Source organism: Chrysemys picta, chromosome 4, assembly GCF_011386835.1.
Source record: "Chrysemys picta bellii isolate R12L10 chromosome 4, ASM1138683v2, whole genome shotgun sequence".
Lineage (NCBI taxonomy): Eukaryota > Metazoa > Chordata > Testudines > Emydidae > Chrysemys > Chrysemys picta.
Genome location: NC_088794.1, coordinates 31,297,397 through 31,322,017, shown reverse-complemented (window position 1 = coordinate 31,322,017; position 24,621 = coordinate 31,297,397). Strand labels below are relative to the sequence as shown.

General features: G+C 45.4%; 1 protein-coding gene across 1 annotated transcript; it reads right to left on the bottom strand.

Annotated features, from left to right (window-relative positions):
- Positions 1–9,478: 9,478 nt before the first annotated feature.
- SCT (secretin) lies at positions 9,479–23,776 on the bottom strand. Its single transcript, XM_024111414.3, has 7 exons — positions 23,733–23,776; positions 20,831–20,927; positions 18,904–19,008; positions 17,083–17,187; positions 15,007–15,147; positions 13,272–13,391; positions 9,479–9,880 (listed from the first exon to the last, which is right to left on the bottom strand). Exons 2-7 carry the CDS (start codon positions 20,917–20,919, stop codon positions 9,769–9,771), a joined length of 672 nt encoding a protein of 223 aa, XP_023967182.1. The 5' UTR covers positions 20,920–20,927; positions 23,733–23,776; the 3' UTR covers positions 9,479–9,768.
- Between the last annotated feature and the right edge of the window lie 845 nt (positions 23,777–24,621).

Sequence of the window (24,621 nt, the reverse complement as noted above, 5' to 3'; positions counted from 1 at the left end):
AGAGACTCTCTGCTTCATGGTAGGGTGACCAGATGTCCTGTTTTTAAAGGGACAGTCCTGTTTTTTGGGACTTTTTCTTATATAGGCACCTATTACCCCTCACTCCCTGTCCCATTTTTTCCCGTTGCTATCTGGTCACCCTACTTCATGGGGACGTTTCATGGTAGAAATAAATGGGCGTAAGCAAATCTTCCACGTCAGATCTCAACTCACTACAGGCCAGCACTGTCCAATGCAGCCCACACCAGGTCTGTGCTCAGCTCCATAGCAAGCCGTGTTCTCCAGCACATTCTCTATGCTCTCCTCCTGCTTCTCGTTACAATTTGTTGCATAGCTCTCTAGGATGTTTAATTACAGTGAAAGACCTTGGTAGTGCAATGGACTGGGAGCCGTAACTCCTGCTTTGTTTGGACCAGCAGGACGCCTCTGTTCTCCTACTAACTCTACCGCTTCTTTCTTTGGTCGCCTGGAGCAAATCTGCTCCTCTGTCCCTCCTCCCCTCCACACACACATTTGTAAAATGTTCATAAAACTTATCTACCTCAGAGGGATGTTAGAAGGCCTACATTTTCAAAAGTGACAGGTATTTTTGGCTGCCCGACCTGAGACGCCTTTGAGGGAGGCTGATTTTCAGAGAGCTGGTGCTCAGCACTTTGTGAAAATCAGCGCTCTTTAAACTGTTTCAAGCTGGGCGCCCAGAATTGCTGATCACTTTAGCAAATGCTGCAGGCTGCCATATCTGCAAAGTATTTTGCGATCCTGCGCTGGAGAATCCTGGCACTGGAGAATTCAGAGTATTCGAATTCGATCATAGGACGTTTCCCTTTGTCTCTCTTTAAAACTACTGGAGTGTGAATAGGTCAGTGACTGCTGTCGATCCCCATATGATCACGCAACATGTCAGAGTATAATGAGTGATGGAGTTACTAACAAAGATGCTTTTAGTGAGAAAATTGCACAATAGAGGAATATGTGCTTTAAAATCTCATTTGTGTAAAGAGGCTCGCTCTGCATTATGGTAACACCCTGTTAAATAGAGACCTGATATTACTGTATGATGTTTCTCTGACAAAAGCTCCCTGTTGTAATCACTATTGTTTTGTCTCTTATATTTACTTGGCAAGGATCTGTAAACCTAAAACTTTCTAAATAGGTTTAAAAAAATCTTATGAAAAGGATCTTGAAGTGAAAGGGTGAATGACTGGAGGCTGTAGCAGAAGAATGCATGGACTATTGATTTACTGCAGTGGTTCTGAACCAGGGTACATGTACCCTTGGGGGTACGCAGAAGTTTTCCAGGGGGTACATCATCTCATCTAGATATTTGCCCAGTTTTACAACAGGCTACATAAAAAGCACTAGCGATGTCAGTACAAACTAAAATTTCATACAGACGACTTGTTTATACTGCTCTATGTACTATACACTGAAATGTAAGTACAATATTTATATTCTAAATGATTTATTTTATAATTATACTGTAAAAATGAGAGTCATCGGTGTTTCAGTAATAGTGTGTTGTGACACTTGTATTTTTGTGTCTGATTTTGTAAGCAAGTAGTTTTTAAGTGAGGGGCAACTTGGGGGTACACAAGACAAATCAGATTCCTGAAAGGGGTACAGTAGTCTGGAAAGGTTGAGCGCCACTGATTTTACTGCCCTTGAAGAGGAGGACTGGTCTTGTGGCTTAAGCATTGGACTGGGAAAATGAGAGAGGATAGCTCTCTGTTTAAGGCCTGGGCTGGCACTCAGGAAATTGGGGTTTAACTGCCTGCTCTGTCAGAATCCCTGGGTGACCCTGGGCAAGTCACTTAAACTCTCTGTGCCTCAGTTCTCCATCTGTAAAATGTGGATAATAAACCTTTTTTGTCATGTCTATTTAAATTGTAAGCTCCTAATGGTAGGGACTGTCTCTTACTATGTGTATGTACAGCACCTAGCACATTGAGGCCCTCATTTCAGGCCTGGTCTAAACTAAAAAGTTAGGTCAACCCAGCTACATCACTCAGGTGTGAAAAATCCACACTCCTGAGTGACGTAGTTAAGCCAACCTAACCCCGGGTGTAGACAATCTTCTGTCAACTTCTCACGGAGGCGGATTACCTACACCAATGAGCGAAGCCCTCCTGTCAGCGTAATTAGTGTCTACAGTGAAGTGCTACAGCAGTGAAGCTGCAGCATTTCAAGTACAAGCCCTTAGGTGAAATCTTGAGGTACTACCATAATACAAATAAAACAGCTTCTAGCTTTTCTTCCCTGCCTTTCCTTTGGATTTTCATCGGACTGTTTGTGCCATTACCAGGGTACAATCTGGACTGTGGAACAGCCTGGGATGTCTTTTACACTGCTTCTCTGTGAGAGCAAACACTGCTGGTCAGCTCACACACAGCTCCAGCATGTAAATTACTCCCAGCTATTCTGTATGAGTGCTATGGGCAGCTACTCATGTATTACACTCGAGAGCAACACCAGCAAATTCCCAGCCCCAGACGTTCCCCCAGAAATGTTCGTTTTGTACAGCCCAGCCCCCTCCCAGAAAACACAAGCTCATATAAATTCATCATTTCATTAATAGAAAATGATACGCACAAATTCTGTTATCTCAAATGGGATTTCCCCAAACACTTCAGTCCAAACACACTGATTTAGATAAAATAATAAAGCAAGTTTATTAACTACAGACAGATTTTAAGTGGTTACAAGAAATGCGGCATAAAAGTCAGAATTGGTTACAAAGAAATGAAAGGTAAAACACAGCTAATACCTAACTTAACAAGCTAAGTGAATTCAAAGCAAAAGATCTCTCAGCACATGCTTCAGCAGTCTTAGTGGCTGAATTCGTTTCAGACAGGATCCCTCCCTCCGTCCAAAGCTGTTACTTTGTTCCCTAGGTATTGTGGTTGCCGAGGATGGAGAGAAAGGGAGGAATATTTTTGGGGCACTTGTTCCCCATTCTTATTCCCTCCTTCGAGAATTATCTTCAGCTGGGGTTCAGGAGACAAAGTGTAAATTGCTCACTTATGCTGTTTTTCCTGCCGAGGAATGGCCACTTAACCAGGCGATGGTCCGTTTGATTTTGTTGATCCCTGGCAGAGGCATCAGTTTGCCTTTTGTCTCTGAGGAACTGGTTTGTGGCTGCTTCCCCTGATTTGGAATATGTCTCAGTAATGTCATACAGGAGAATTTTTTATAACTTGACCTACAATGTTGCCACACTTATTTTACCAGGGCAATAATGACCAGTGAATTATCCATTTTCAAATGATACCTCACAAGGCATACTTTGTACAAAATTCACCATAGTCTTGAAAAGGGGGTGAAATTGTGGTTATAGACTGTCACACTGCACATGGCAAAGTTTTCCTAAGAGGAATTTTACAGCAGTGTTTTGTGGCTTGTGCTTGAAGATCAGCAAAGCTTTTATTATACCCAGTATTTTGCATTCTCATGACAAGCCGTTGTCCTCAAACTTTAATTCCTTTTGATGTTTCTTTGTGTGGCGCACACGTTGGCTAAAGATGTTTAAAAGGATTGATTGCTATAAGTGAGCCGGTCATGCAGGAGACTGGATTCTCTGTGGGATGCTAGGTATTTACTGCACAGGACAAGGCTGCCACTTTCAGGATAGAGGTCTTGGGGGGCTGCAGAGAATATGGTGGCTTTTGTTAGTAAGGTATGATTCACTTATGAGAATCATTAATAGAAAAAAATTCACTGAGAATGAGACTAGATGAGTGTGAAAATAGGCTTAATCTCAATAACAGAATGGTGAGGTAACAAAGTACCTTACAAAGTGAGGAATTTGAGAGCTCGCTGTGAAATGGTTGATCGATTGTTCATTTGAAGCTTGTTACTTTCCTGACTCTTTGCAATTTGTATCTTAGAATGATATATATGACTAAACCATTATTATGTCCCCTCTGCAATCAGGGTCCCATTGTGCTGGGCACTGTGCATACACACACACAATGACATATTCTCAGGGCCAGATTAACCTTTTGTGAGCCCCGGCAGCTGGACCATGGCCCCTCCCCCACACTCCACCTGCGTTCTGCCCTGAGGCTCCACCCCCACTCAGCCTCTTCCCCCAAAGCCCCGCCCAGCACTTGCGCGATGGGGAGGGGGCGGAAAGGCGTGAGCGGTGGGTGTGGCCTCGGGGGGGGGGGGGGAAGAGGCTGAGCAGGGGCAGGGCCTTGGGGCAGAGCACGGGGTGGGCCTGGCGCCATTGAACCCGGTACTGGATACTCTGACCTGAAGAGTTCACGTTCTAAACAAAGTGGGAGAGAGGGAGGATTATCTTCACCTCCCATGTTAAACACGGGGAAATAAGGTGCAGAGATGAGGTATGGGGGCTGGTTGAAAATCTTTGTCTCAATACACTTTTTCCATGCAAAACTGGGATTTTGATTACACAAAACCGTTGGAAAGTGGCTGCTTTCTCCAAATTTCTGATTTGTTTTTCAGCACTTTTGTGGTTTTATGGAAATTCAAAACTTTCAGCTAAAATTTGAACAAAACTTCTTGTTTTAATCAATTTTCCATGGGGGGTGGGAACTCATTTCCCAATGACTTCTAAGGGTCTGTCTTCACTTACGACTTGGCTACACTTGCGAGTTACAGCGCATTAAAGGAGCCCCCAGGCAGACTAGCTCACTACCCGTCCACACTGGCAAGGCACGTAGAGCGCTCTGACTCCATAGCTAGAGCGCTCCTGGTGCTCCACCTCGGTGAGTAAAATAATGTTTGATGTGCTCCCGCTGGAGCGCCCCAGCATCAGTGTGAACGAGGTGTTGCATTACTGCGCTCTGATCAGCCTCCGGAAACGTCCCATAATCCCCTTAAATCAAGTGACCACTCTTGTCATTGTTTTGGATTTGCCCTTTGAAAGCTCTGTTTCTGACAGTCGGCTGCTTATCTGCTCCGAGACAAAGCAACCATTACTGTGGAATGCTGTGTGTGTGTGAGAGAGAGAGGCGGGGGGGAATGGGAGGTCTGCTGCTGTCTGAACTTACAAGACAGCATGCTGACATGCTCTCAGCCCCCCAAAAACCCACTCTCTCTCCCCCCACATACACACAACACACTCCCTGTCACACTCCACTTCCCCCCCACCCTCCATTTGAAAAGCACGTTGCAGCCACTTGCGTGCTGGGATAGCTACCGCACTGCTCTCTGTGGCCGTTGCAAGAGCTGCTAACATGGCCACGCCAGTGCACTGTCAGCTGTCAGTGTGGACAGACTGCAGCGCTTTCCCTACTGCACTCTACAAAGGCTGGTTTAACTCAAAGCGCTCTACATCTGCAAGTGTAGCCATGCCCTGAGAGTTAACCTGGGCTCTTACTTGGGTGCCACCCTTAGCCTGTCTCCCTTCCACACACTTGGCGCTCACTGGAGTTTAGTGGTGTTTTCAGCCCAAACTGGCTGACTTTCCTAGGGCTTTAGGCTAAAATCTGAATGCTGCTTTACCTCTGGCTGGTAACCTGTCCACACTGCAGTGCAGATGCAGGCTAAATCCCTGAGTGCTGATAGTCCTCCAGTGCCTTCCTACAAATCCCCCCATGTTCCAGAAGGACAAACTCTCTCCTACAATTCACTGGGGAAGAATCAGAGTGGATCAGTTTACTGCAGCGCAGAGAACTATGGGATGTGTCCCCAGAAACCATAGTGACACATGTGGGTGGGTGCAGCACCAGTGAGGGGATGGTAGCTTGGGTAGGGGTTTGCAGTGGGGCTGCTTAAGCCTGGGTAGCAAAGACAGACCCTTAAGTGACTTCCTCAAGGTCATACAAGTAGTCTGTGATGTGAACCCAGGTTTCCAGAGTCCCAGTCAAGTGGCTTAACTGCTGGAACATCCTTCTTCTGTAACTCTGACTAAGGAGACTATATGCTGTACTAAAACAATAATCAGTTTAGCCACAAGTGGTGGACTTTCTTCTTGCTGAAAAGACCAGGATCTCTGCAGTCTTTCTCCCCCCCGCCCCTGCAGGTTTGGTTTGGTTTGGTTTTGTTCTTGGCTTTTGGAGATTACATTTCACCATGTCTTTTACCTGCAATGATTGTCACTGTGACGGGTTGGAATACAGAAACCCCCTGGAAGCTGCCACCTGATGTGCAAAGACTACCTCTGCTCCTGTTTTCCCTGTCTTGCTGAGCCAGACACTCCCGTCTGCTCCAACACAGAGCCAGGGTCTGAATCACTTGTCCCAAAGCTGCAAGTTTACCTGAAAACAGCTCACAGAAGTGTGCTTGTCTTTAGCACTCAGATGTGCTCAACTCCCCATGGGGTCTAAACCCAGATAAATCCATTTTACAAACTCATAAATTGTTCGCCCTCTATAACACTGATAGAGATATGCACAGTTGTTTGCTCCTCCAGGTATTAACACATACTCTGAGTTAATTAATAAGGAAAAAGTGGTTTTTATTAAATGCCAAGAATAGGATTTAAGTGGTTCTAAATGGTAACAGACAGAACAAAGTAAGTCACCAAGCAAAATAAAATAAAATGCGCAAATCTATGTCTAATCAAACTAAATACAGATAAGTTCCTCACCAGTTCCAGAATGCTCCCTTTTACAGGCTAATCTCCTTTTAACCTGGGTCCAGCAATCACTCACACCCCCTGTAGTTACTGTCCTTTGTTCCAGTTTCCTTCAAGTATCCTGGTGTGGGGGTGGAGAGGCTCCTTCCTTAGCCAGCTGAAGACAAAATGGAGGGGTCTCCCATGGGTTTAAATAGACTTTCTCTTGTGGGTGGAGACCCCCTCCTCACTCCTATGCAAAGTCCAGCTCCAAGATGGAGTTCTGGAGTCACCTGGGCAAGTCACATGTCCCTGCATGACTCAGTCTTTACAGGCTGAAGCCATTGTCCACATGGTATCTTGTATGTCTCCAGGAAGACTTCTTATGTGGATTGGAGCGTTCCAAGGTGCATTGTTCCCCAAGTGTTTCCTGATCAGGTACTTAACCTTGCAAATTCCTTCCTAAAGAAGCTGACCAAATGCCTCACAAAGCTTACTTAAAAAGAACAGGAGTACTTGTGGCACCTTAGAGATTAACAAATTTGTTAGTCTCTAAGGTGCCACAAGTACTCCTGTTCTTTTTGCGGATACAGACTAACACGGCTGCTACTCTGAGAGCTTACTTAGAAACCAAGCAAGCATATAGCCCATGTTCTTAACCTCAAGTAGAAAATGATATATATGTACAAATAGGATGAATAGATACAGTAAAGCATAACCTTTACAGAGATACGTTACATAGCACAGGCAGCACAAAACATATTCCAGCTATGTCATACATACATTTATAAGCACACCCCCCCATAAAGCCTTATGGGGTACACTGTCACAGTCACTTCTTATTTCTGCAGTGGAGTTTGAAAGCAATTTCTCATAAAGGGGTTTTCAATACAGAAGGGAGTGTGGGAAATCTAATCTGAAACTCTCTTCTCGATATGCACCCCACTTGGCAAACCTTATGGGCATTCTTCTGTCTTGAGGATTATTTTTTGGTGGGGAGGGTTGAGTAATACATGCTTTTTTGCCTTGTGTTTTGCATGGAGTCCTCTGCTTCTTTACATGCTCCTGTTGGTGATTTCCAATCTAACAACAATTCTGAAGCTGCTATTTGCTTCTTCCATCTTAATCCTTGTTCTACGCTTGGCAATATAACAGCACATCATTTTTACATCATTTTTCTTTCTTTTCCTCTCTCTCTTAGGTGCCTGCATCATCCAAAACTCAGCTTGTCTTCTGGTGGGAGACAGAGTCATATAAAGAGGAATGTAACCTCGTTCCCTTTGAATGGGTGCAGAATGACAATGCCTTGTATTCACTGCTCTTCGCCTGGGCCAAAATGTTCAAACTTGGGGACCTAAAGTTAGGCCTTGTCTGCACTTGGGGATAGCCCTGATTCGGACATCAATGCTGACCCAATCTATAGTCTCTTTTTTTGAGGCTCATCCTGATCTTTTTACACTTTGGAGTTCAGAGGTCACAACAGAACGAAGCAGGGAAGAACCAGTATTTTTTACCTTTGATTGAGGCCCACGAGAGATTTGACTAACTTCTGCACATAGGCATTTTCATTCACCTTGCTGAGTTCACTGTTAAATACCCCGTCGGCATGTCTCCGAGTCCTGGAGGTTTCTAACAGAAAACCATAATGGGCGCAATGCCATGCTTTGGATGGGGTGGGTGCTGACTTGACTGACTGGTCACCGCAGACAAGGGCAAGGTTAGCATTGTGCCAGCTAACGCCATTGTTAAAGCACGTTTAAACATGATTACATTTCCTGGTGAAAACAAGCTCTTAGGGGTTAACACTAGAACAGTTGCTGGACTCTGGCTGAATTCAGGCTATGTCTGAATATAGGCAAGCTTTGAAGAGTCCAATTCCATGTTTTAGGCACTTAATTAAACATTTAGGGCTGAATTTCAATGGGATTTGGGCACCTAATTCACTTACACTGCTCTGAAAATCCCAATCAAGGTGCTGTCAAAGCCAGGTTTGAAAATTTTAGCCATGCTGCTTTTAGTGGTTTAATCACATAAAAATTCTTCCAAAGATTCCTTTGAGATTTTTCTAATGTTTTTGTAATAGAAAGTTATAACAGCATGGTTTCCCACATGCTGCAATAAAGGGAAGCTGGCCTGTGAGACGTGGAAATGGTTCTTTAGTGCTACATTAAGGGAAAGGACACATGTTTGTGTAAGACTAACTGCTTTGTAAATGTCTCTGAAAGAAAAATGAATAGTAGTTTTCTGATGAGCTACATCATAAACAGTCTTGTAGGCAACAAGGAATGATCTTTACAGTATGTTCTTTAGCTGCCTAATGTTTAGAGATGATAGTTGAATTTAGTACTTTTGCATTAGAAGTAGATCACCTGATCTTTACCAGGAAAGAGCATCAAAACCATGCAGTGTGACATAAGCAGCATGTACAAACTTGAGTATTTAAGAATGAATTTCTGCTTTTCAGTTGGCTACAGTGCCTGTTTCTAACTGCTAGAAGACCAGTCCCTGTAAACAGAAGGGCAGAATGGATTGGAAATTGATCCATACATAGCTGCCATCAGTGTAGTATAGTTCTCACGGAGATCTTTGTCACAAAACCCACCACCCATCTGATGTTTTCTGCTTAAACAAAAGCACTGATCCCTTTGTCTGTGTGATGTCTCCTGCTCTGTCTTTCTAACATTGGGGTATCAGAGTAATGGTGAGTTTCTCGCTGAACAAAGAGGGCCAGATCTTCAGCTGAGCTAAATCCACTGACTTCACTAGAGCTATGCTGCGTGATGCCAGCTGTGTGTGTGTGCGCATACACATATATAGATATGGGGGAGACAGGGAAGGACAATTCTTGCCCTGACCTAGCAATCCCCACTGTGCTATGCATACCAGCCTTGCTGCTGTATTCTCAACTGCTTCCTGGTGCTTGACCAGAGGAACCAAAACACAAGCCAAAGCACAACAGCTGCTGAAGAACCTTTATTAAAGTTTAGAATCCGGCTTGGAACAAAGTATTGTGTAAGCTGCTTCCATCATTCATGCACCATCTACTAACCCCACCCTCTATTTTACACCAATACACACAGTGCCCTTGATTACATGCTTTACTGTTATTTTGGCAGTTTCTGATCCCATCATTTACCCTTGAACTAGATTCAATAGCTTCCTTATTTATTTGTAGGCCGCACACGGAACCCCCCCCCCCCCATGCTATATTTTATGGAGAGGTTTGGCTGCTGTTGTCCCCTTCACTTCTAGTCCAGAACAGACACTTCTTCCTTCATCTCTTCAATCAGTGGTTTGGAGGCTGGGCAAATGTATTGGCCGGTCATCTGAGTGGCTTCTCTTGCATCACTCTCTGACAGGCTGTAGTAAGACAAACAGGGAAGTAGTCCAGGATTCCACAGAGGAAGTGGACTAGAGGGCGGCAATGAGACTGAGTTACAAAGTTAAGGAAAAAAGTAAAGTGAAACACCTGCCAGTTGCCCCAAATTATCATCATCCACCTGATGGTGGCAGACTACAGCCAGAGTAGGTCCCGTTGTACTAGGCACAGTACAAACACAAAATACGAGGCAGTTGCTGTCTTACTACCTAAAAGGACAAGCTGGACAAAGGGTGGGGAGAAGGTAAGTATTATCCCCATTTTACAGATGAAGGAGCTAAGGCACAGAGAGGCCATGTCTGCACTGCAGAGATTATAGCGGCATAGCTACAGCATCATAGCTATGCTGTGAAAACCCTGTTGTATAGACACATCCTACTGAGACAAAAGAGGCTTTTCCTCTACTGTAGGAACACCACCTCCCTGAGCGACAGTAGCTAGACCGACGGGAAGCAGTCTTCTGTCAACATAGCTACGGCCACACTTGGGGTTAGGTTGGCATAGCTTCGGCACTCCCAGGATGTGGATTTTTCATACCCCTGAGATCCATCACCATGGCAACCTGAGTTTTGAGCGTAGGGCTACATGACTTGCCCAGGATCACACAAGAAGTCTGTGGCAGAACCAGAAACTGAGTGTAGATTTCAGGGCCGGCTCTAGGTTTTTTGCCACCCCAAGCAAAAAAAATTTTGGCTGCCCCCAGTCCCAGCCCTGGGCTCCTCGCCGCACCCACCTGCCGCCCCAACCCTGGGCTCTCCCCCCCAACCCGCACCCCCCTGCTGCCCCAGCCCTGGGCTCCCCCCCCCGAACCCGCACCTCCCTACCGCCCCAGCCCTGGGCTCTCACCCCCACACCCCCCTGCCGCCCCAGCCCTGGGCTCTCCCCCCCCCCCCCCACACACACACCCTGCCGCCCCAGCTCTGGGCTCCCCACTACCCCCCTACCATTGCCCCCCCACACCTCCTGCTGCCCCAGCCCTGGGCTCTCCCCACCCCCCACCCCCACCTGCACCCTCCTTCCGCCGCAGCTCTGGGTCATTGGTAACTCGCTCCCAGGGCAGGTCATTCAGCAGGAGTTTTAGATGTGCACAGAACACAGACAGGATTGGTTCCCATATGGTTACAGAACTGCAGTAAAGTGGAACAATTTTCAGCTTGTGTGATTGGAGGATATCTGGATGCATATTATAAGACTGTCCTACATAAATGAGGAAAAGTTGAGGTGCCTTTATTATTCTTTTCTTCCACTCTTTCTATGGGGAATTTGCCAATGCAATATCACTGTCTTCCTTTTAAACAAACAAACAAAAAGGCAATGGCTGTTGAAAATAGCAATTCCAGTCCTAATAACCACTGGGAAGCATTTCTTGCTCAATTTTATCCTACTTTTTCTACAGCAAGTTACAGTGGATCAGTATATTTGATTTGGGAGAAATGAAGTAACAGCTGCCCAAACTGAGCTTGAGCACTCCTGAATTTTGAGGTGTTCAAATCTGGAAGGCAGGTGCTGGGAGTGGGGGGGGGGGGGGGTGGGCTGTGGCTCCGCAGGGAAGCATGGCAGCATGTATGCAGCAGTGTGTCTGGCGCTGCGCGAAGCCAGACATGCTGTTCTGAGTGGCACGGTAAGGGGGCTGAGGGGACAGGCAGCGGTTGGATAGGCATGGGAGTCCCAGGGGTTTGTCAGGGGACAAGTAGGGAGTGGGGTCCTAGGGGGAAGTTGGGGGGGTCTCAGGAGGGACCAATCTGGGGACAAGGACCAGTGGGGCTTAGATAGGGGGTGGGGTCCTGGGGGGCAGTTAGGGGCAGGGGTCCCGGGAGGGGGTGATCAGGGGACAGGGTGCAGGGGGGGTTGGATGGGTTGGGGTTTCTGTGGGGGGCAGTCGGAGGGAGTGGATGGTGGCAGGGTGGGGCTACCCTCCCTCCCTGTGGAGTGTCCTATTTTTTGAATGTTAAAATATGGTTTCCCTACCTTCACAGTGCAGCTCTCCATTCATAGCAGGCTGCAGCATGAGGTCTCAGCTATCTCACTCCCTCTCCCTCTTTCCTGTTGGTAGTGGCCAAGGGAATGCTGGGAAATGTAGTTCTTTCCCTGCTCCAGGGCTGGCTCTATAGGCAGGGAGCTAACCAAGGAACTACAGCTCCCAGGGCCCCCTGTTGGTTCTCAGCTCCCATGCTGGATCCCTGCCGCTCCTGCAAATGGGCTGCCCCAAGCACGTGCTTGCTTTGCTGGTGCCTAGAGCCGCCCCTGGTAGATTTCCTGAGTCCCTGTCCAGTTCCTTAACCACAAGACCACCCTTCCCTCTCCCAAGGGGACTGGGATGGTTGATTAAATGCTAATAAGAAAAAAAAATGAGACCACCTTTGTGGCAATGCCAGTAACTTTAAAAATTAAATAAGAATGACCTGACATAGGCTTGGTCTACACTGGGGGGAGGGAGGGGGGAAATCGATCTAAGATACACAACTTCAGCTACGAGAATAGCTGAAGTCGACATATCTTAGATCGACTTAGAATCACTTACTTTGTGTCCTCGTGGCGCGGGATCGATGGCCACCGCTCCCCCGTCGACTCCGCTTCCGCCTCTTGCTGTGGTGGAGTTCCGGAGTCGACGGCAGAGCGATCGGGGATCGATTTATCTCGTATACACTAAACGCGATCCGGCGGGTAGTGTAGACGTACTTTCAGAATATTTCAAATTCAGAAAAACTAAATAAAGAGGGTATAGAAATTGAGTTAAAATAGTTAGACTTTTCTACAAGAAGTAGAAGATGGCTTGGTCCAGAATGTTAGATCCAGCCTCTCTACAATCAGAGAAATATTTTATTTCCCCCCCATGTTATTTAGTTTTAATAACTACCTCATACAGGGTTTTTTTTTTAGCCATCGATCTCAAAGATAGGTAAGTGTCAGAAGGTGAAACTGAGTGTTGTATGCGCTTATATCTCCATAAGCATAACATCAGAATTATCCTGAAGAATTGCATAGAATTTAAGTGCATTTCTATGGTGATAGCTACATGCTGACTTGTGTTTCAGCTATGGAATTATCCCTGATCCCTATGCAAACAACCTCTCATACATGCAGGCCTTGGCAAGATGAGGCTTGGGGGAAAGAGCAGGGGCCTTGGGGGAAGGGGTGGAGAGGGGACAGGGCCTGGGGCAGAGCAGGAGGTTGAGCAGTGAGCACCCCCCTGCACATTGGAAAGTTAGCATCCGTAGCTCCAGTCCTGGAGTCAGCATCTATGCAAGGACCCACGTATTAACCTCTGAAGAGCCACGTGCGGCTCCGGAGCCACTCAGATGCTATGATAATGAAGGCCATAGAAGTACCGTGATTATTCTTGCTGATAGAGTAGAAACAAACCGTACATACCTATCATTCAGAAAGCTCTGGTATAACCACATGAAGCAAAAGTCATCGTAAGAGCTGCCGGTTTCACGTGTCCTTGGTATATCTGTATGGATTAATCCTTCAGAGCCGTCCACTTCATCACTGATTTGGAGGAGGGGGGAAGAATACTGTTAATGTCACCCATGCCATCCTGAAGGTTACACTGATTCCCCTGTATCTTAATATTCAGTGACAGCCTGTTTCCTTCTGTGTTTTCAAAAGATGTCATGATATATGGCACCCTAGTGTTTCTTAAACCAGAGAAGTTTAGTAAAGAAAATAGCTACAACAACTGACACAAACAAAACAAGCTTGAGTCCCAGTTTTGGCTCACTTATTTAGCAAGGACTGCATGCTGCCTGGAACACTGGAACATGCTGCCTGAAACACTATATAGCGCACAGAGACATTTAATGGCTGAATAATATACTGCAAGTAAGCATAGCATTACAGGGGCTAACTCCATTGTGTTCATAGATTGGCACGGGTTGCCTTGCCACCTCCTGCTAGGCTGAAGTTGTGACGTGTAGAAGCAGTGACTTCTGATGACATATCAAACTGACCTCCCACGTACTTCCCTGACTGATTATTGATGGGATGTGCTGCAGCTGGGTGTGAAGGCTTATTGCAGTGGTGACATAGGTGAAGGCACATGTGCCATTGAAAATTATATAAATTTTCTGGGGCAAAAAATTTTGGGCCTTTCAATAACTTGCTGCTGCTATTCTGGAAGCTCGGTTCTGTTCTAGGGAGAGGAAGCCAATACAGCAAAGACAAACTGCAATGCCGGTAGATGCTTCCTTTCCAACCGAAATCCACTTTGCTGATCCTCTGAATAGGGGCAAATTGTGCTCTGATCTCCTTCCTGGCTGCTGAGGGCAGTATATGTACTAGCCAGCTGGAGTAGGGGGCTCGATATGCTCAACAATTAAGCCAGCATTCCTCCCAGTGCATTCTTGTGTAGTGTGGAAGGATTCTGCTTCATTTGTAGTATTGAAACAAAAGGAATGATTTTTCCTTCCATGACCAGCTTTCCCTTGCACACTAGCAGAAGACAGGCTATAGTTAGATAGCTGAATCCTGCTATGCTAATGATTGTATTGTACAAACTATCACATCTACTTCGGGTATGTATAGGTGCACTTTAGGGGTCAATGAACCAGACAGTGTCTCTAGCTACACCTCAGCTGGGGAACAGAAGTGGCAGCAGAGAGAGGCTGTTAGAGTCGGTTTTGGGTGGCTTATCTGTCCCCTAATATACAGGACACATTTACATAAATATGAAATTTGAGACATGGAAGTGAAATCCAGGATTATCATAACCTCATCTGACACAACAGGCACGATAAGGCAGGGAAACAGTGGCCTCAATCTTGCAACATCTCTTTATAAACTGACCTAATCCATTGTAGATGTTAGCTCTGGAGAAAGATGCACAGTATCCTTACATGGCTAGAGTTACTATATGGGTCAATGGTCACAAACAGGGATGATCAGGGGAGAAAAGATGGGGAGATAGTGATGCCCCGAGAAAAGAACACCAAGGGATGGCTTGCTCTGTCCCTCAGTAGCCCTGCCAATGGGAGTTCCTTTCCTTTCCCTTCCCTTGACCAGGTACGGTCCATGGGGATTACTTAGTGGAGAGACCAAGCCTGAGGCTTTGGAATATCAAAAAGGTACAGCAAAGTAAGGAAATAATACTAAGTTTTCCCCTTACCTTCCTCTGAGATTCTGTACGTGGTGCAGGAAAGTCTTTAGTTTAGTGAGCTTCTCTTTCGAGCCCAAGTCATTTTCAGCATGATCAATAAAGCCAGAGTCTTCCACCTGCCCCTCCAGGCCAGATGATTCGGGAACACTACTACACAAGAGTATAAGTATACAAAGCCAAAGCTTATTCTTCAATCTGCTCATTACTTACCTACTTAGTTCTTGCACTATTCCTCCTTCATTTGCTGTCGTACCAGTTCTTAAAGACAATGATCCTCAGCTGGTGTATATTGGCAGAGGTCCACTGAAGTCAGGTTTATATCAGCTGAGGGGCTGACTTTTATGTGAGAATGGCTACATAGAAATATAGGGCTGGAAGGGACCTCAAGTGGTCATCTAGTTCCAGCCACACCCACCCCACACTAAGGCGGGACCAAGTAAACCTAGACCATCCCTGACAGGTGTTTTGTCTAACCTGTTCTTTAAAGACCTCCAATGATGGGGATTCCACAACCTCCCTTGGTAACCTGTTCCAGTGCTTAATTATCCTTGTGAAAAAGTGACAAAAAACTAGTGAGAAATTTTTTCCTAATATCCAACCTAAATCTCCCTTGCTGTAAAAAAGCATAAAGCATGCCAAAACTCAGCTCAATCGTTGTGCTGAATGTTATCTTTGTAACAAGCTAAGATAAACATGTATCCTGCTCAACTCAGGCAACAAATTTTAATTCAAATTGGTTCGTTCGGGTGCCCTAAAAATCACCGGTAATGGTCTGCGTCAGTAAATTATGGAATCGTTTAGCAATGAGCCAATATGTTGATTCAGCTCAGACTTTACCGAGATTAACCTGATTTTTAACCAGGGGTCAGATCCAGCAAATCCCAAGGAGTTTAGTGGGAGCTGCAGGTGTTCCGCACTGCTGGAAGTCAAGGCAAGTGTTTGAAGGATAACATTGCTTCTCAATATTGCCTCTCTTCCTCTGCAGCATGGGTATGGGTCACATGATGGGATCATGTGGGCACATCTCACCCAATCAATTCCCTGCCATTGCAGGGGCCTCAGATAATGGTGCACCTCAATCTCCCCTGTGCTTTGCCTGTGGCACACCACAGTTTAGTCAAATCAAAGCATTACAGGAAATGAAAGTCATTGGGCTCAATGGAGGGGTATTTGGGTGGAATTTCATGAGCTGTGCTATACAGGAGGTCAGACTAGATGATCAAATGGCACATGGGAAGGAACTATTTTGTTATCTGAGGAGGCTCTTTCCTTGAGGAAAGGGCCAGGACTGAATTAGGCCTTAATGCTTCCATTGATCTTTGTGATCTAGTTATTTGCTAGAGCCCAGGGATGGGGCAGGGGTGGATTGTATTGTACTAAGAGCCTAGAGGCCTTACTTAGATTGGGGCCCATTGCACTAGGTATTGCATGGACACACATGACCTGACTGACTTCAGGGGGAGCTCGGGAGCTCAACACCTCGGCTGATAGAAAAAGAGTCTCTGCCCTTTGTAGATGAAAATTGATATAAAAGGCAAGACTTGACAGGTGGGGCAATGGAAACTTGGGAGACCTCTGGTCTGTTCCCAGCTCTGCTACAGACCTACTATGTGACCTTGGGCAAGTCATTTCACCTCTGTTTGCCCACCCACCCTGTATCTGCCTGGCTTATTTAGACTGTAAACTCTTCAGGACAAAAATCTCTCTTGTGACTGCACACGCGTCTTATGATGAGATGTGTTGGGCAACCTTAATAGGTGATTCTACCAACTTTGCCTGTAATAACACACAAGTGGGCAGGGTCATATTGCAGAGAGGTGTTTACATGCTTGTGACTGTACATCAGACACAGGCAGTCAAGGAAGGCTCAGCAGTAGTAGTGAGTGGGCAGGGAACAATACAGAGCTAGCTCTGGTGTCTGAAGCTTTCAGAAGTCCGGGAAGTACACACTGCTCTCTCTCCCTGGAGGATGGGCACCTTCACTCTATTTTCTGGGTCCGTGTTTTCTAGCTGTAAGCTGACGCCTGTGACAGGTTGAATTGCCAAGAAGTCACTTTCCTTTCCCAGTATATATATATTTGTTACCTGCGCTTGTAGCCCACCAGAGACTTGATTAGTTTCTGAACCTGAGCGTTTCCTCTCATCTTGCTGAGTTCGCTGGTGAACATGCCATCAGAGTGCCTCTGGTACCTGCGCTTCGGGAAAGAGAGAAAATAAATGTGCCTGCCCTGAGGCTGCTCTCTCTGTTCTAAGGGACTTGGATTACATCTGTAATTGCTGCACATCTGGGCCTTTCCTGCTTAGATAGGCTCCTGCTCCCAACACTGTGTATTGGGATTAGGGTGACCAGATGTCCTGATTTTTATAGGGACAATCCCGATTTTTGGGTCTTTTTCTTATATAGGCTCCTATTACCCCTCACCGCCTGTCCCGATTTTTCACATTTGCTGTCTGGTCACCCTAATTGGGATTGACCCACAGGATCAGAGCTTAAAGGAGAAACAAGCTGCCTCTCTTGTGTGCATTAATTATGCACTGACGTAGGTAACTGAAAAGGAACAGTTCTAGACTGGCATATGGCTAACTCTAGATGACCTATGATCAAGCCAGCTGTTCATATTTAGAAAGGATGATTTTTTTTTTTTAAATAGTGGTGCTGTTTCCTTCCCCCCAACCCGCCACCCCCGGCAACGGCCTGGCAAAAACATCATCTAGTTGCATGAATTTCAAGGGAGTTAAATGGTGTGTCGCTTCCCCCTGTCCCTTAACGATAGCTTTGAAATGTTGGCATCTGCATAAAGGTACAAACCTTGGGCTAGATCGTCACTTTACCACCTGCCCTGGGTAAGTGGCCGTGCGCAGCTGTGCTGGCCCAGGAGAACACCAGGGAGGGAATTGCGACTTTCAGACTTGCTCCAGGGAGGAAGCCGCCGGCTACCGGACTACACCATTAGAGCAGTTCCCTTCCCCCTTCACACCAGCTCAGCTCAGCCCATGGGGGAGCCCTCGTCATGGACTGAGACCCCATTGTGCTAGGCACTGCCCAGACAGAGCAAAAATAAAAAGGTCCCTGCCCCAAGGAACATACAGGGTAAGAAACCCTTCTAAGCGATAACCTTTCCCCCCCAGGTGTGCAGGCACATTGGGTGAGTGATGATGTAGCCCCTTAGTTTTACATGCGATGAAGAGGAGAAGGCAGCAGACTGTCTCTGCTTTTTCCCTTGTTACCTCAGGCTTGGAATTGTAAGTGTACAGCGACACACCACACCTCCGTTGGCATAGACACCCAAGGGGATAGGGGATGTCCTTATTCCAGCCTTCCTCAGGCAAAACTCCCTCCCAGTGCGTTCAGAGGGAGCTATGCCTGAGTGAGCGCTGCAGGGCTGATGAATGAGCTCTCTAGAGTCAGACCTGGTTGCATGCAAGGCAGGGTTTGTCCCTGAAGCGCTAGGGTTGGATTCTGACCCATGCTGGCTCCCCTTTGGGCTGCTCAGGCTACCAAAGATTTCATCTAGAGAATTTGAAGCTGCCCTGAAGCAGCAGTTGGGGATTCCCATGTGGAAGGTAATCACCTGTGGCTTAGCTGGCTTTATGCCACTCGCTCCTAGCCCCACTCTTGTTGGAAGTAATGGACCATTAAGAGCCCCTTAGGGGGGCCATTCCAGTGTGTGCCAGTTACAGCAGCCCTGAGCTGGCTTCAGGAACCCAAGGTGCACCTGAGGATCTGGCCCCAGATTTGGAATCAGGCTCCAGAGAAGGCCAGGCAGTTTGCTTGCTAGTATTTGACTGGCTTGCTCTCTAGACCCAATCTATAGTCTCTTTTTTTGAGGCTCATCCTGATCTTTTTACACTTTGGAGTTCAGAGGTCACAACAGAACGAAGCAGGGAAGAACCAGTATTTTTTACCTTTGATTGAGGCCCACGAGAGATTTGACTAACTTCTGCACATAGGCATTTTCATTCATCTTGCTGAGTTCACTGTTAAATACCCCGTCGGCATGTCTCCGAGCCCTGGAGTTTCGAACAGAAAACCATAATGGGCGCAATGCCATGCTTTGGATGGGGTGGGTGTTTAAAACCATCCCTTTGGGAGAGGGGGGAAGCTGGGAGGCAGGACCATAGCTAGCCATTAATAGAAATCATAATTACTTTGGCCCCTAATGGGAAATGGGAGCGTTCCAAGTAGGGGTGGAGGAAGGAGGGTAAAAAGGCAAAGGTTCAAAACATAAAAGGAGCAAATATTTAAAGATTTAAATATATTTTAAACTAATTAGAAAATAAAAATGTCTTATGTTTCTTTCTAGCTAGATTTAGAAGAGCCGGCCCATCATCATGTGTGATGGAATACACCCCTGTGTTCACACCCGACACACTAGTGTAGTCATCTTTCTACAAAGTATGCCTTGTGAGGTATCATTTGAAAACTCATAATCTGCTGGTCAGTTGTCCTGGTAAAATGAGTGTGACAACATTGTGTGTGAAGTTATAAATCCCCCTGTATGATGTTATTAACACATGTTCCAAACCCCACAGCACTGCCCAGGCAGAAGTCAGGTCTGTCCTAAACAAAGGAATTGTGCTTGCCTGAATTTCCATTTAACCAGTAAACAGAGTCATTAAGCAGGGAGGGAAAACAAAGGAAATTCAAACAGGTGATTTAAAAACCAACAGGGAATATCCTTCCACACAGACTGTTTGTGGCCTGGGTCTCAGCTGGGAATGTTTTTCAAGAGGGGGACTGAAATTATAAAAAGGAGGGACAAACACCCTCAAGGCTTCCTGTGTGATGTTGGGTGAGTCGCTTAGCCTTTCTGTGTTGTAGTTCCCCATCTGTAAAATGGGGAAGGTACTGTCCTATCTCCACAGGGGTGCTGCGAGGAGAAATACACCAAAGACTCTGAGGTGTTAGGGTAATAGGGTACATATAAGTACCTGAGAGCAGGGATGCTGGAACAATTTTTATAGTGGAGGTGCTGAGAGCCACTGAACGAAACTGTAAGCCCTGTATATAATGGAAACCTCTTCAAGTCAGGGGGTGCTGCAGCACCCCTTCACCCCGCACCTCTAGTTCCAGCACCTATGCCTGAGAGAGATGGGATTCTCAAGATTGGGCCACTAGAGTATCTCTTTGGGGCAAGGATCTCTATGCCTACAGGTCTAATGAAGTACCTGGCATGCTATGGCATTATGTAAATCAGGTAATGGTACTTGGTGTAGCAAAGAACTTCTTCAAAACAAAAAACACACCTCAGTTAAATGGATGTTTCACTGCAAGGAAATGTCCAATGTGCACATACTATCACCCCTCAGGGGCTGTAGGGTAAGACCCTCAGGGGCTCTACTTCAGTGAAGTCACATTGATTTACCCCGGCTGAGGGCCTGGCACTACCCATGTTTTGTCAGCAGTTGGCTGGACTAAACTAAACTAATCTATACAAAGGCACTTTTAGCGTGGAATAAGAGTATGCACACAGGGAGCGAGCGCAGAATAGCTATTGTGCTTTAAATTAATACCCTAGCTATTTTGTACTAATTTCCCCATTACTTCGCTATACAGACAAGCCCTAATTTAGTTACACTGATGCAAACTTGTGTGTAGGCACTTAAATTGGTTGAAGAGTGAATGGGTCATTTCAGTTTAGCTTATTCTGTTCTGACTGCCAAAATAAGAGTGTCTATACAAAAACTTGCACTGGTTTAACCAAATCAGTTAAAAAAACAAACAGTTGCAACTTCTGTATGTAGACAAGACCTTAGTTTTCTAGCTGCTGGATCCTTAGAACAGAAAGGCATGAAAAGAAGAAGGGGAATGGAGTCCCAAAAGGATTCTTACCTCTCCAGAGCAGGAAGCGTTGCTGAGAGCTGAGACAGGACAACCACAGAAATAACTAGCTGCCAGAGTCCAGTCAGCAGGGAGGCCATGATGTCTCCTGAAATGAAGCACTAGGTTTTGTGAGCAGTAAAATGAATGACCCTGTTATTTGTTTGGAACAATTTACCGGTTGCACAGCACCAGATATTACTGTATTGCTACGTTAATAACACCATTGTAATGACATAAGGCAGTTCTTGCCAACAGAGAGAGCAGTCTGTGAAACATAAAAGATGAGCAGACCCAAATAATTTGCCCAGCCAGTAAATTACAAGCTGTTTGTATTCTGTATGCCTCAGTGAAACCAGTTTGGATGTTTTAATGTTGGGATTCAGTGCAATATAGAATGACTAGACTGATAATACATCTGGGGCATAACACAATGGAGCAAATCCCACTCTGTTGTAACTGGATCTAACTCAAAACTCCAGGGATGAATTTATATTTAGAAATGGGAGAATTAAAAAAAAATAATTCACCACCACTGATCACATTCAGCTGTCAAAATACCTATAGGAAATCCAAGTCTAATATTTCAAACTGTCAGGCAAAAAAGTATATGCAACACTATAATTCATCTGCACAAGCTGGGGGCTTGCCAGTGCTCATAGCCATGTGCAAGCATCCACTTGACACTAGAAAGGGGTGAGTAGCCAGTCTCAACATCTGTACCTTCAAGGAAAATCTTCAGGCAGATGTTTATATATGTACTGTTTAATTTTAAAAAAAAAACCTGAAAGATGATCACCTGCAGTTGGCGCATGAGATGATTTATGGACATTGGGGTGTAGCCATAGCATAAATAAGGACAAATCCCTCAGAGAAGGCAAGATCATAGGAAAGTAGTGGGAAGAGAAGCATGTTCTACTCCATGCTGATGGAATGGAGGAGGAAGTGTACAGTGGCAGCCTGCAGTGAGTGCTTACTCATGAGAGGTTCCTTTCAGTGAGCTCTGTCTAAGCTGGCCAGATGTGTACTGGCCTCCCTGTTCCCCAGAATCCCACAGAAAGAATACCTCAACTTCACTAAATTCCAGTTAGAAGGATCACCCCTGAACCAGCAGATACCCAAACAGCTCCTTTCCGAAGCCCATGCCATGAGCACAAATTCCTTTAGCTTACTGCACATCTCATGGATGGGAATGTCTCTCTCATATATAAGCAGTGGCCCATTCCCCTTGTGTATGCTTATTTTCTACAACCTGCTTCTCCGGCTGTCGCCATCCTGAGCTGTACTCGTTATGCACTGCAGGTGATTTCACAACTTTATTGAACTTAGTCATTTGCGAATGGTGCCATGTGTTCTTATATGCCAGTCGATGGCACACTTTCTATTAATTATGTCCATATCTCACTGTTACGTGGGACTTTCACATAGAACCCATGAAACGTTCCCCAGTCTCTTTCTGTACCTTGTTATAAGTGTTTACAAAAAAGGAAGTAGACACATGCACTAATCTAGATTTTACATTGCTCATCAATGGTGTTTAGAAAGGAAGGATGGTCAAGCGGTTAGGGCTTGGGAAACTTGGAGTCTAGTCCCTGCTCCATCACTGATTTCTTGATGTGAACCTGGGCAAATTACTTCGCCTCTCTGTGCCGCTGTTCTCATCTGTAAAATGCAAATAATACTTCTCTACCTCACAGAGGTGAGCTGAGGAAAAATAAAGATTGTGATGTACTCAGGTACTGTGGTGCCATTGGATAGATACATTAAATCACTATCCAGATCAAAGATATCATGGTTTTCTGCTTGCAAAGAAATAGATCCTAAATTTCAAAATAACACACATAATTTTCTCCCAAATGTCTTGGGTTCAAAACCCTCAGTGCATATCTGTGTGTGTGAGAGCTAACAGCAGAATACTTCTGCAGAATTCAGGGTCCTCATGCTTGGATGCTCATATCAGAATCTGAGCAGACAGTATGAAAGGTATTACTTAAGGTAGCATCCAGTTTGCTAGGAGAGCTGTGAGGAGGACAGAAGTTCTGTTTCACAAAGGATTTTGAAATTTGGCTTTGTTCCGAATCAGAATGAAAACCAAACATTTTTGAAATTGTTTCTGAAGGAAACTGATAATACAAAATTAAAAAAAATTCAAACCAAAAAGTCCCTTCAAAACAAAAAATCAAAATGTATTGTTCTGAAAATGTCAAAATGGGACATTGTTGGAACTTTTGCCCCATTTTTCTTCTGAAACAAAATTCCAGCTAAATCAACCTAGTTTTCAATTTTGACAGAACTACGTATTCTGACAGAATATGGTTCCCCTGCAATTCCTCTGAGGAGTTTACTATCCAAAGAGAGAGAAGGAGAGAGAACCAAACGGAACAGGGACAATGGACAATTTGCATGCAACATATATGCAAACTAACTAGATTCACCATAAGCAACACAGCATGTGCAGAGGGGAGGGGCCTTGCAGATGAGGTCTGGGAGGTTGTACTCTGCACAGGGAGCCCCATGGAAGAAGGCACAGAGATGACTGGTGAGAAGTTGACAAACAAGGATCAGCTGTCATTAGCCTCTTCGCCTCTTTGCATGCATACAAATCTTGCTATTGGTCAGAACATTTTTCAGCCCTCTCTAAACCCCTGATTTTTGGAATTGACTCACTGCCTTTCTCTTGCCCTACCACATGAAGAATTTTCATTTACCTAACATTCATTTTTAACAGCTGACCCATTATTCTCTTAATATAACCAGGAGGAATAAAAATCATGAGCTAGGGCCACTGGATAACCATATTCTACATTGCAAAGAAAGAGAAAACATTGAGATTCATGAGAAATGTGCCCCTCTGTCTAGTTCACCTCCCACTCAGCACCATTAACAAATGTCAGCATAGATTTTCAATACTTACGGTGCTATGTTCACGGAGGGCTTCTTCACTCTCTCACACCCGCGATGTGCCACTGATCCATCGTTGCCTGCATCCCCTATAAATATTCAGCCCTTATCAGGTGCACTAAATTAGGTAAAGATGGAAATGAGAGTAACATTTATTAATGGCATTGATATCCTGGCTGAAATGTATTTTTAATTGCATTGTAAACTCAAACAGGTAGGTACAGCGGTTTGATTGACCATTTTGCCAATGTATGTTGGTTCCTGTTTCGGGCATATAATAAAACTAATTTGTCAGACAAACATCCCTGGACTGATACTGATGATATCAGTAATGACTAATTGGTTTTGAATGTCACCAGCATGACCTCTCCTAGCTTTAACTACCTGCTTGATGGGGCTTTAATACAGTTTTTCCTCTTTTTGTTAGAGTTTTGTTTGCAAATAGCCGAGAGTGTGTGTGTGTATCAAGGAACGCTCTTGATATTGGACATATATTAGAATAATTTGCGTTAAGTAATTGTCAAGATTCAGTATCTGCACAGTGGGTGAGGTTCTGGAACACCCTCCCCGTAGGAGTTGTGGAGGCAAACAACCTAATTGAGAGCTGGAAAAATGTATGCGTGCAGTTGCCTGATGGAGTTGCTTGTGATGGGGGGGGGGCCGGGCTGGGACTCACTTATGTTCCTAAAGCTCATGCTTCAAAGTTTCAGCTGGCCACCAGCAGGGGTCAGGAAGAAATTCGCTTCCCCTTACCCCCCAAATGTTTTCTGTGAGGGATTTTTATGTCCTTCCTCTGAAGCATCAGGGATGGCCACAGCTGGAAGTGGGATATAGGATGGGGTTGGCCGGGGCTCTGGGGTGGCACTGAGGTGATGGGCTGGCTGGTCCCTGCTCACATGTGC